The sequence below is a fragment of the Dicentrarchus labrax genome, unplaced genomic scaffold (assembly GCF_905237075.1).
Source record: "Dicentrarchus labrax unplaced genomic scaffold, dlabrax2021, whole genome shotgun sequence".
Lineage (NCBI taxonomy): Eukaryota > Metazoa > Chordata > Actinopteri > Moronidae > Dicentrarchus > Dicentrarchus labrax.
Genome location: NW_026136704.1, coordinates 9,699,691 through 9,711,598, shown reverse-complemented (window position 1 = coordinate 9,711,598; position 11,908 = coordinate 9,699,691). Strand labels below are relative to the sequence as shown.

At 45.4% G+C, this 11,908-nt stretch overlaps 1 protein-coding gene across 2 annotated transcripts; it reads left to right on the top strand.

Annotated features, from left to right (window-relative positions):
• The first annotated feature begins 918 nt into the window (after positions 1–918).
• Positions 919–11,719, top strand: fbxo46 (F-box protein 46). 2 transcript variants are annotated; one of them, XM_051399542.1, is made up of 3 exons: positions 919–1,340; positions 7,283–7,909; positions 8,004–11,719. In XM_051399542.1, the coding sequence occupies exons 2-3, from the start codon at positions 7,427–7,429 to the stop codon at positions 9,834–9,836; spliced, it is 2,316 nt and encodes a 771-aa protein (XP_051255502.1). In that variant the 5' UTR covers positions 919–1,340; positions 7,283–7,426; the 3' UTR covers positions 9,837–11,719. The 2 variants fall into 2 exon arrangements, with proteins under 2 accessions (XP_051255502.1, XP_051255504.1); XM_051399544.1 differs by lacking the exon at positions 919–1,340 and adding an exon at positions 2,465–2,594.
• Positions 11,720–11,908: the final 189 nt, after the last annotated feature.

The following is an 11,908-nucleotide window of genomic DNA, read 5'->3' as shown; positions in this document are numbered from 1 at the left end:
ATATTTGTCCTCTGAAAATTGGCCAGCCCTACAGACTGAGAAGTTGTTTCAGTAAAAGTAACATAAATACTTATGTTTGTACTTAAGTACATCTAACTATGAGAACTTGAATGTCAGTACGGTGTATAGCCTACACACAATGTAGTAGTGTCTGGCCCTCTGCTGGACTGAGAAGGTGCTGCTTTCTCCATCCTGTCTGAAATGCAGACGTACAAAATACTGACCACTATGACACACATACTGCATACCTCCACCACTGACTATGTAAAGATCTATTTTGATGTGCACTATTTGTATGTATTGCATAAGAGTGAAGAACAGCTGATGCAAAAAATAAAAAATAAATATAGTTATTGTCCAACACGGAAGCACCTACAGTTTTGGAAAAAATAAAATTAAACTTTAATGATCACTGCTGGAGAACTAGGTCATTGCAGCAAATAGAAATAGCGTGAAGAAAATAATTGAATATAGAATTGAAAGAAGAGTATAAACAGCGGGACTGAATATCCGAGATGTTAAAATGTCCCAAAAACAGCAGGACTTACAAAGTAAAAGAAAAAAAGTAGAGTATATGATGACATTATGACAAAATGTTTATATTATCAGGCCAAAAAATATTGAAATATGCGATATTGTTGATGAAAAAATATGAAGGCATAAATCTATAGTGTATTGAAATAGATGGTAATACTCTGTGAGCAAAGCACTGTTGCTGTGACTGTGAGTGTAAATGTGCCTTACAGGTGTATACGGGTTTCCCCACCTGTCTCTGACACAGTGACCTTTTGATGTTGCGATTGTACAGTGTGGTCCAGTGAGTGCGGGTGGGGGGGGCAGGGGGCAGTAGAGGGAGGGAGCTGTGCAGACGCCATATATGGGCACACCACCGACTCTGCACTGCTATTGGCTGTGGGCCTTATGCAGCTGCTTGTCAACAAGATGGCCTTCTTCCTCCTGCCGTTTTGACACTGATTATTTTGGTATCCCCGAGAACATACCGTAAAAGCTTGTGTCACTTCTAAATAGATAGTGGGAGAGCGACTGCTCAGAGTCCTAACAGGGGGAACAGTCAGCTAGACTTTGTTCAGATAACTGACAGGCACACAAGCCTCGATAGCAGCCGTCACTAGACAAGGTTGATAACAGAAAGTAGCTGCTGGCTAATGTCGATGTTAGCCAGCGAGTGAGTGAGCTAGCTTAGCTACGTGGACACGGATAGTTAACTCGTGTCACCTGTATTTAACCAGGCAGACTGGTCTGGTTGGAGTGAAATACAGCGAGGAAACACTTGTCATCGACAGTTCATAAGGCTGTCTGTGGAGATTAACGCTGCTAAGGTAAGCATGTTAGTGAAAATGTAGCGTTCAGTTTTTTTTTTTATCTTGTTAGCTTGCTAGCATGGGCTGTCATGTTATTATGCAGGTAAGTTGTGCTATTCAGTTAGCAAGCTCGTTAGCTGATCGCGGCGTTGTTTACTATGTGCAACGACCCATTAATAAACTTGGTAAAGTGTGTGAAGTTACTAGCAGCATAGTTGGATTGGGCCTAGTTTGTGTTAATTATTAATGGATGTTTGATCAGGAAGACGAGGAACATTTCAGTACGCCGTGAAGCTAAGTGTTCGCTAGTTGGGTAAGCAGCTAATGGTTGGTCAAAGACGATCCTTCAGACGTTCAAAGGTGATGGCTACAATTAAGATGAACAGTCAGATGGATGTTGTTGCTGTTCTTTATGGTGTTTGTGACTCCAAACTTGTTGGTTGTCAGAAGTTGCCATCATTTCAGTTAACGTTAGTTTTGTAGGGTTATCTATATGTTTATATACATATAAAGCAGAACCAGGGAAAGTAATGGTTATGTGACCTGTGGTAATTAAAGACATTGTAATCACAGTATTGACTATATATTAAGTGTTACACATGCAAATAAACTTGCTGTTGGGTGATATGTGTAAAATAGATAAGCCAAGATGAACTAGTCTAGAGTGATTTTTTGTTTTGGAAAAGTAGCATATTAAAATCTCACGTTGTCTTTGCGATAAATTGCCTGGGGTTTCTTGTTTGGTGGGGTGGGGGGTAGAAGTAGCCCACTTACACACTATGAGTACTGTCTGAGTGATGTGATATCGTTAGGCAATGCATGATTTGCCCTCTTCCTTTCAGATGTTAACGTAAGATAATACACTATGTTGACACAGTAGCCTTTGTGATTGTAGTATCAAAGCTTGCATCAAAGTCTAACTTGTGACGATGTTACAGCACAAACGCGCAGATGCTCACACCGACCCACAGACAGCCCCGCGGGGCCAGTCAGCCACTCTTTCTAGGTGTCCTGACAGAAAGGCTGCTGTAATAACGTTCCTAAGCAGACTGCTGGAGTGATGTGCTCAGCTCTATTGTTCTGTTGACAGTTTGCAGCAAAGCTGGCCTGCTGGCTGCGCTTCTGTTGCATTGTTTTCACAGGCGCACACGCAGAGAGGGAGATTGAGCTAAGACTTTTTTGGCATGCTTCTGTATTATCAATCATCAGCTTTTGGTCTTCAGTCAGAAATGCTGTGAAAAAGACTGCGGGTGAGCTGGAGGATAGTATGAGGTGAGTTGCAGTGACACTGTTCTGTGTTTATCAGGCTGACTTTGCAAGTGTAGGTTTAGACCGATGAGCGGGTGCAAAAACAACACTAACATTTAAGTCACAAGTGTTGAAATTGGTTCTTCATTTACTAATCCAACTTGTTAAATTTTAAATTGCCATTTAATGGGGATGTGGTTCTCAATGTGTAGTACTGTAGGCACCTAACATAGTGAAGCCATTATCCTGGTGAGAGTGCATGCCAGACTGCTCTTGATTTGTATAGGGAAATGACCCAGTCCAGCACAAATTCAGTTTTATTGTAAATGGACAAACCTGTAAATCTCTCAGTATACAAACAGCAGGATAGTAATATGTGATCAGATATAGTATTCAGTATTTGTGTATATGTATTGTGTTGATTTTGATTTTAAATGTTGTGTCTCTCTCATCTGATCCACTGAACACCACTCTTTAGTAGAGGTACACCCTCTGTTATAAAAGCTTCAGTAGCACCATCCCTGCATGCTGTGGTAAAGTAGTTGTACAGGTTGACACATCCTCCCTGCTGCCCACATTAAGAACAGCATAGTCCCCTCTCTATGTGTGGAAAAGGACCAGCCTGTAGGACTGTAGTGGCATCTAACAGTGTAGTTGCAGAATGCAACCAATTGAATATCCCTTGCCTCCTACTACTGTAGTAACATGGCAGTGAAACATGGCAGTGCAACATGGCGGACTCTGTGGCCCCCCGTCTATAAAGGGCTCATTCTAAGCGATCAAAAAGACAACCATCCTCCTTTCAGGTGATTATACACTAATGAAAACATACTATATTCCCTTTCTGCCATATTCTGCCAATAGATCCCGTGCAATCTTACACACTGGTCCTTTAAGTGTTAAGTAGTATATACATAAAATCCCCATTCTCATTTGACAGTTAATTTGTCAGACAGCTTGGGTACCTAATGATGCAGACCCTGGCGCTGTAGTGTTGCTGTGGCGTCGCTGGCTGCCTCTGTACTTGGACAGGATTTTGAAGGATTAGGTTGAGGCAGAAAGCTTAAAACCAAACCCACGCCTTGATTTGCAGGAACTGTTTCAAAGGAAGAGGAAAAAAAGTAAAAGTATCTCAGTACTAACTCAAGTCAATGGTTGGGACTAATGCAAAGTCTGAAAATTAAGAGGCTCTGGCTGTGTCTGGATGTGAGATGCTGGATAGGACAGTCAGTGTTTGTTAAGTCTCAGAAAGACATCTTTTACAAGCATCCGGTGTCTATTCAGAGGTTCGTTGTTTTGGGTTTGTTTGTTTGTTGTTGTTTTTTTGTATTGCTGCTGTTTTGGCCAGCTAGTTTCCCAATATTTACAGCAGTTGTCTGACCTGGGGTATAATGGGGCTTTTTTTGTATTGACTTGTAAGATCACACAGAATAAGTCCGCACAATTCTCAATAAACATCAACCCAAAACAAATTGATTTAATTGTAATGCAGATGAAGAAAACAAGGCTTTTTCAAAACGATGATGCATCACAGCAGAGATTACAGGTGTTTGTAATAGTGTTTATGTTGGCATCAGATCTGTGTGATCACTCACATTGAAGCCAATCACACAACAGAAGTGTTGTCATTGATCTTTACAGATGTTTATGTTGTCAGATGACATCTCAAGCAGTAAAAAGTGATTTGATAGTGAAATTGCTGTTCACCTCAGGTTATCTGGCGGAGTGAATAAATTGCCATCATCTGACACAACAGAACACCTAAAAACTATACAATCACAGCAGTTTGAGTGTTAAGCTATATTGAAACACAATGTTCCAGATCATAGAGAGCGGGAGGTGACAGAATGTAACCTGCTGAAACCAACAGGACCAGCAGGCTGTGAGTGTTGCACTCCTTGCCAAATGTTGGCTGCACTGCAAATTAGTTTGCCAACCAACAGAGGAGGAGTCTCATCTTTTTAGTTTCAGTGTAGAATGGAGGACAATCCAAAAATGCTGTGTGGACAAAAGTCATCTAAGCACTGTTCAAATTTGTGAAAGTCTAGTGCAGACATGGCATCTCTCCCAACCATCCTAAATTCACAGGAAAATGAGAGCTAATAATTCTGGTCTGCAATTTGTTAAGGTGGATGATGTTCTGTGTTTGTATGTGTGCATGTGTGTGTGACTTTGTACTAGAGAACTGCAGTGGGCGGCCCCTCTTATAATACCATCCAATCTGTTATGAGAGATGGATTGCATGATGCACTAAGAGGGAGGGCAAAAGAGGAGTTGATGGAGGGTAGGTAGAGAAGAAAAGCAGGAGAGAGAGAGAGAGAGAGAGAGAGAGAGATCATGGAGAGAAAGGGCAGTAAAAAAGGTTCACTAGCTTTTTTTTCCCTGCCTGATTATAGAGGAAGCATTTGAATTGGTTCACCACACTGTGTGGGCGGTGTTTGCTTTTTGCACCTCTCTGAGCCATTCCATTAGTCCAAATGTACAAAGCACCACCCATTCAGTTTGCCAGACAGAAGCACAACAATGACCTGTTTTAAAGCCTGTGGATTGAAAGGGTCCAGTGGCTAAAATGTAAAGCAGGCTACTATGTTGTCAAAACTCAGAGAAACCAGTCCTAGACAAATATATCAACCTTTTTCAAAATAAGCTCTTTGATCAACTGTTACGCAACAAGATTGTTTTAAAGAGCTCTGCATGGATCACGTGGAACAAAGTAGGACTTTAAAGTGCTGCAATACAAATATGTATTGTACACTAAAACACACCCTGTGTCAACTTATATTGGCATTAGTCCTGGCTATGACTAGGGATGCACCTTTTGGGGAAATTCTGGGCAGATATCTAAAATATCAATTTGGCTGATGCCAATACAGATGTTTTTATTGTTATTTATTCACCATTTTGTGCCAGGGGAAACCAAGAAATCTACAAAGATAAGCATCTCTGCCTTGTTGCAGCTCAGTCTATTTCTCATCCAAGATGCAAGGAGCAGAGCTGAGCAGCCTCTCACTTCCTGTGCTGCTGCATGGAGCACATCAGTATTTGCATGCAATTTGTGCCAATGCTGGAAAAGGTGGAGAGGAGGTGATTATTTCTCCAATATCCAAGTTGGAAATAACCAACAACATTTAGCCAATGCAAAGTGATGCAACACAACAGATAAACATAGACCACTGATATCCGTAAACGCCGTCTTATTTGCTGATCACAATCGCATTCCTAGCTATGACGCCTGTCAATGTTGATAACAGGCTATTTCTATTTTGTTTTTGGGTGTTATACATCAAACTGAGCCTGTCCTAATAGGAGGCAACTTTTGTCAAATTTCTGCCACCCAAGATGTACCAAGCTGTCTGTAAATTATACACTGTCAAAGATAAGAGGAGAAGTTAACCACAATATGTAGAGATGCTCTTTTTGTTTTTGTTTTTGTTATTAAATCAAACTCCCTGGAGCTGGCTGCATGTCTGGACCTGTAGAGGTGAAGAGTGACTCTACACAGAAAGAAAGATAGGACCAAATTGGTTTTCATTTACAGTGTACAGTGAACGTAAAGTGCTTGTCAACAGGATGTTGAACACTTTTTTTTTTTTTTGCTTTGGTATAAGACCCATATATATACCGTCATACTATTATATTCTGATGTGTTTTTTGGCTTTTGTGTGAACCAGCATAACTTTAATGTTGATGTGCAAAGGTCTGGGACTGGGTATGGAGAAAACACACTTTTTAGGGTCAAAGGTTGAAAGGTCCCAACCAATTTAATCCTGTAATACAGTTTTAACATGTAGCATATGAAGGGTAACCTTAAAGGCAACTAAGGAAACACAGATGAGGTGTAAGTGAGTTCAAGCTGTCGGATGCAGTGCAGGCCTTTTAGATCAGTGAGCCAAACGTGTTGCTCCATTGCCACTTGTTCCTGTCCTTAAGCATGCCGGCACGTTCCTGGCAGGCCCTACAGCTGGCATAGCTGCAGAAGCAAAGCACACTGGGTGTACCAAAGGCTCTCTCCCCCCCCCAGCCTCTTTGGCAGGGAGAAAGGGGTGAGGACAGGGAGGACAGCTACAGTAGTTTCACTACTACCCCACCCCCTCCTGCCGTTTGCTAAAAATAGGTCCAGCATATGCCTGCATGCTCCTCCCTGTGTTGTCTCCTATTAAGCAAGTCCTCTTTGAAGCACTGAGATGCAGCAGGAGAGCAGAGGGAGAGAGAGGAGAGTCCATTTGGAGCTTTTGTGTTCCATCTTTCATCCCTTTCATCTGCGGGCCGCAGACACCAAAGCTGAAATGGAATCCCTTTAATTTGATTTAGAGGCTCCAAAGCGGTGGAGATGATCTCAGTTTACAGTAGCAAATGTAATGCTAATTGAGTTTGGCCAAAGTAGAAGGCAGGCCAGTTGTCATTAGTTGAGTTAGTAGTAGTGTTGATAGTTCTGTTCTCTCCAGTCTGGTGGCTGGGCTGCTGGTGTACACTGCTGAAAGCCTGTCTGAATTGTACCTCGAGGCAACTATCCAATACAGCCTCAATTGGTCATTGATTATCTGAATTGATCCCGGCTGCCCTGTTGAGCATTGTTGCTCTAGAGATATGAACTTTGTTTTCAGTGACTGACCTGATGTATGACTGTGCCGTTTCCTTCTTTTTTCTCATTCCTTCCTCCCACACCTGTACCCGACCCTTTCCTCTTATCTCTCCCTCTCCTATTGGTGCAGGTTGCATGCCCAGTGCTGCTGACCTTGGTGACAGACAGTGCCCGTCAGGTTGGCACTGGGACAGGGAGCTGACAATGAGAGCTCTTGCTCTGGGTGTTTGCTGGCCAGCATAGATGCCGATATGCCCCGGTGGTCCGCATCCTGATGGATCGAGACACCTTCTCCCACATCCGTCTGTGGTGCCCACGCCCCTTTGGCACCTACTCCCAGAACAAAGCAAGGAGCCCAGGCTCAGGGGGCAGTGGTGGTGGAGGCGGTGGTGGGACAGGGTCCCCCTCCCTCTGCAAGGCTGAGCCCTCTCCAGATGCCAGAAGGACACTAGATGGAAGTGAAGATGGGGGGATGATAGTGGGGGTGCAGGAAGCGAATGGAGAAGAGGACGATGTGGGCTCAGAGAACACTCCACCTGAACCTGAGCTTGTCTCTAGCTCCTTGACACAGAGTCAGGCTCCTCCTCCCTCTTCAGCCCCTCCCTCTTCACCCTCTTCCGGTTCACAGATGGAAGATGGCCGTGTGCTGTTAGACACCTGGTATGTCATCAAGCCAGGTAACACCAAGGAGAAGATAGCCTTCTTCGTTGCACACCAGTTTAGTGGAGCAGGCCAACCCAGACCCAGCGCCATGAAGGTAAAGAGCTAAAAATGTTCAGGAGCAATTTGCTTTTTTTAAGTGCGATTTGGTTATTTTTCAGCTAAATATGAATTATTTTTCTTCTCGACAGGTTAAAGGTAACTGGGCAACTGACTGCAGTAAAGCCAAAAGACGAAGACGATGCTCATCCTATGACCCTCCAACTCGCTCTCAAGCCTTAGAGCCCCACCTCAGCCACGACTCCTCCCTTGCACCTCCTAGCCCTGATGAGTCACTTTTAGGAGGGGTGAATGAGACAGACCTGCTGTCAGTGGCAGAGATGGTTGCCTTGGTTGAGCAGAGGACCGCCATGGCCCTCCAGGGAATTGTGGCTGTTCATGGGAGCCAACACCACCACCAGCCCTCTACTACCAATCACAGTCAGGGCCTTACCCCTCACCAGCACACCCTTCTCCGGGGCACAGTGTCAGACCCAACTCCTGTGGTGTTTGTGTCAGACAGTTCAAATGGTCAGCCCTCCAAAGAAGCCCAGGAGCCATCATCTCCTATCCAGACAGACCAGGAGCTGGAGGAGCAGCAGGAATCATGCAGGGTAGCCCAGGCGATCGCGCACTTTGAGTCACAGAACCTGGAGAATCGGCTCCATCTGGGCGCTGGTCCTGGAACAGACTCTTCCAATCGAGACAGAGAAAGGGAGCGTAGTATAGGTGGGGAGTCTGGCATTGCAACCCCTCCTCCACCCCCCAGCCACCACAGCCATGGTGAGGTTAGGATAGCTTTCAGAGTGTCAAATCTGGACCCGCGCTCTCAGTTGGAGCCAGCTGGCAGGTCCCGCTGTATGTTTATGAGCTGTGGTGGTGGGGGTAACCAGGCAGCTGCCAGGGCCAAAGAGAAAATTACCTGTGACCTCTACCAGCTTGTCAGCCCCTCATCTAGAGACCCCAGTAGTCTGCTGCTTGCTGCCACAACTGCTGCCCCCAAACCAGATGGAGACCTCCATCACCCAGACAGGCAGGCCTGTGGCAGTCCAGACCCAACCCAGGAGCTTTCCTCTGGGGAGAAGAAAGTTGTGGGTGTGGGACGGGAGCGAGTGACTGGCTTCCATGTGGAGGTGGTGGTGACAGGTGCTGTGGACCAATGTGTGTTTTATGGCAAAGACAGTACAGAGAATGTGCAGGAGGAGACGGTGTGTTTCGCTATGCCTAGTGGTGGAGGGGGTGGTGGAGGTGTAGGCAGCTCCACTGACCCTTCATCAGATGATCCCCCTCCTGGACAACTCTTCTTCCTTCAGCCCCCCCGGGGGCCAGAGGAGGATGTAAAAGGATCGGGAACTGGCAGTGGGTCAGGAATGTGCTCTTTGGACTGTGCCAACAACAACGGCCCCGGGCCGGGTGTGGCAGTGGGCTCAGGGGAGCGGGCACCTCGACCAGATTCTCCTAGTGTTGGGGAGGACTGTTCAGACTCTTCGCTGTGTCGCCTCTACCGCCACGTGTCCCATGACTTCCTGGAGATCCGATTTCAGATTCAGCGCCTCCTTGAACCGCGCCAGTACATGCTGCTGCTGCCCGACCACATCATGGTCAACATCTTCAGCTACTTGCCGACACGCTCACTGGCAGCCCTCAAGTGCACCTGCCACTACTTCAAGGTGTTGATCGAGACATACGGGGTGCGGGCAGTGGATTCACGCTGGAATCAGGACCCTCTCTACAGAGATGACCCCTGCAAGCAGTGTAAGCGGCAATATGAGCGTGGGGATGTTTCCCTGTGCCGTTGGCACCCCAAACCTTACCACCATGACCTGCCTTATGGACGTTCCTACTGGATGTGCTGCCGGCGTACAGACAAGGACACACCAGGCTGCCGTGTTGGGCTCCATGATAACAATTGGGTTCAGCAGCCTGCTGATGGCTCTCAATCCATTCGCACCAAGAGGGAGGACAGGAGGGAGGAGGCCAGGTAGAGAGGAAAGGGTACACCTCACACATACCAACTCTCATCTCCTCCTGCTTGCCCCCTTCTTTCTCCCTCTGATCTCTGTTCATAGAACGAACAGGAGAAAAGGAGTACAAGGAGGAGTCAGCACTCCAGGACCGTTTTGTTTTTCTTTGTTCCAGCACTCCCTTCTCGTACCTGCCCTCAGTGGAGGGAGGTTGAGAGGTAAAGAAGGAAGAGAGGTGTGTCACTCTCCTTGCCTTTTTTTTTTTTTCCCAAGCCCTCCAAAATCCCTCTCCTCCCCACTGTGCTCCAGAGTGGCACCTTTTTAAAAAAGTTTGCATACCAGGGTTGGGGTCCTCTCCTGCTGCTGTCAGTCAGCCCTCTTTCTGCCTCTTACTCATTCGGGTTTCTGTCTAACTCCATTCATGGTTGTTAGGTATTCATGTGAAAACGTTGCAGTGTATTTGATTGAGATTAGCATTCATAAAGTGACGCATAGAAATGTAATGCCCTAGAGCCTGCTTACTGTTCCCAATACTTGTTCTATGTTCTGTGTTGTATCACAAACAACCATGTTAGCTGTACAATGGTGCTTCAAGGAATGAGCTGTGCTGAGTCCAACAGATGTTTAAGTTTTCAGTGGTGGAATGTTCAGCGTCGCTATAGAAATGTGATTGTATAAAGCAAACTTGATTTTCCGTTGTACATGATTGCCATTTGTACCTGTCCCGCGCGTTTCTATTTCTCTGAATGTGCTGTAACGTTGTACTATGTTGATTAGTCCCCTGATGATGCTGCTGAAATCATTGCCTGTGTCACTGACGTTAAATCTGAAATAGCCATACCATTGGTTAATGACTGGCACAGTCTCACCATACTAGCCAGTCTCACTGGCAACTGAGACCTGTACTTGTCATTTTTTCAGAGTGGACCCTAACCTTGCTGACCAGCCATAAAGAGAAAGAGGAGCCAACGAGTACTTTCTGGTTTACAGAGAATTATGGGAGATGGACTTAATTGATTAAGACCAGTGGGATTGAATGGGATCTAAAAAGAGAAACTTGATGTCACTTTGGAAAGGCCTGATGTCACTTTGTATGGTTTGATTGACTTGCTTGTTTGCCATTTTGTTTTGTTTTTTGTTTGGCTGTTTTATTGGGGTGTGTGTCAGAGAATGTTTGCTGTTGTATTTGCTTTTATTCTTGAGGACTGTGTTCTCCCTGTATCGGTCTGTCATCCTACTCAACCTGCAAAGATGTATTTTTTAAATACTCCATCTTTGTTTTAACCCCCAGCTCTCTTCCTTTCCTCCTCCCCTCCATCCTCCGATTCGGCAGAGGGCAATTTTTGTTTTTGCCAAAGCCGTCATTCATGCTTCGAAGTGGGTAAAACAAAATATCCCAGACCGCAGAAACTCTCTACACCAGCTTCCAGCCTTAAAAGCCCCCTACCTCTTACCCACCCTGCAGGAGATTGAGGCGTCAGATACCTCACAGATGATCAAGAGTATTGGGAGTTGCACAGGACCCTGTAAGTGGCTAGATTTCAGATGCTCGATAGACTCCATCCAGCTCTACTGGATCCACCCATAACTCTTTGTGTGGGAGCGTAAGATGAACAGTGCCTGGTGACGGCTCTGACTCTTCATTCTTGGAAAAACTCCTTTCTCTCTCCTCCCCTCCCTCTCCCTCTCCCTCTCCCCTGCTGTTACACTCCCCCACCCCTGCAAGCTGACAGACTGGACATTTTAAGAACTGATGTGATGAATGATGCTGAAACTCTGCATGGAGGTGGGAAGATGGTTGGGTAGTCATGGGAGAACTCTGTAGGTTCCAGACATGTACAATGCTAATGGGAAATATCTGCTTAAATAAAAACAGAAGTGATGATTAAAACTGGAAATCTGAATCACTAACTGGTTTGTGTGGTGTCTGATGAGTAAATACCCGACCTGCAGTCAATGATGGCTTTAAAGCTGATTAAATCATTTGTCCTGTACAATTACTGTAGCAATGCTTATCACATCTTATCAGAGCTGAACTTGGTGCAACAAACCAACGCCAAAGCCAGCCTTTTTCATTGATTTCTTGTTCCCAA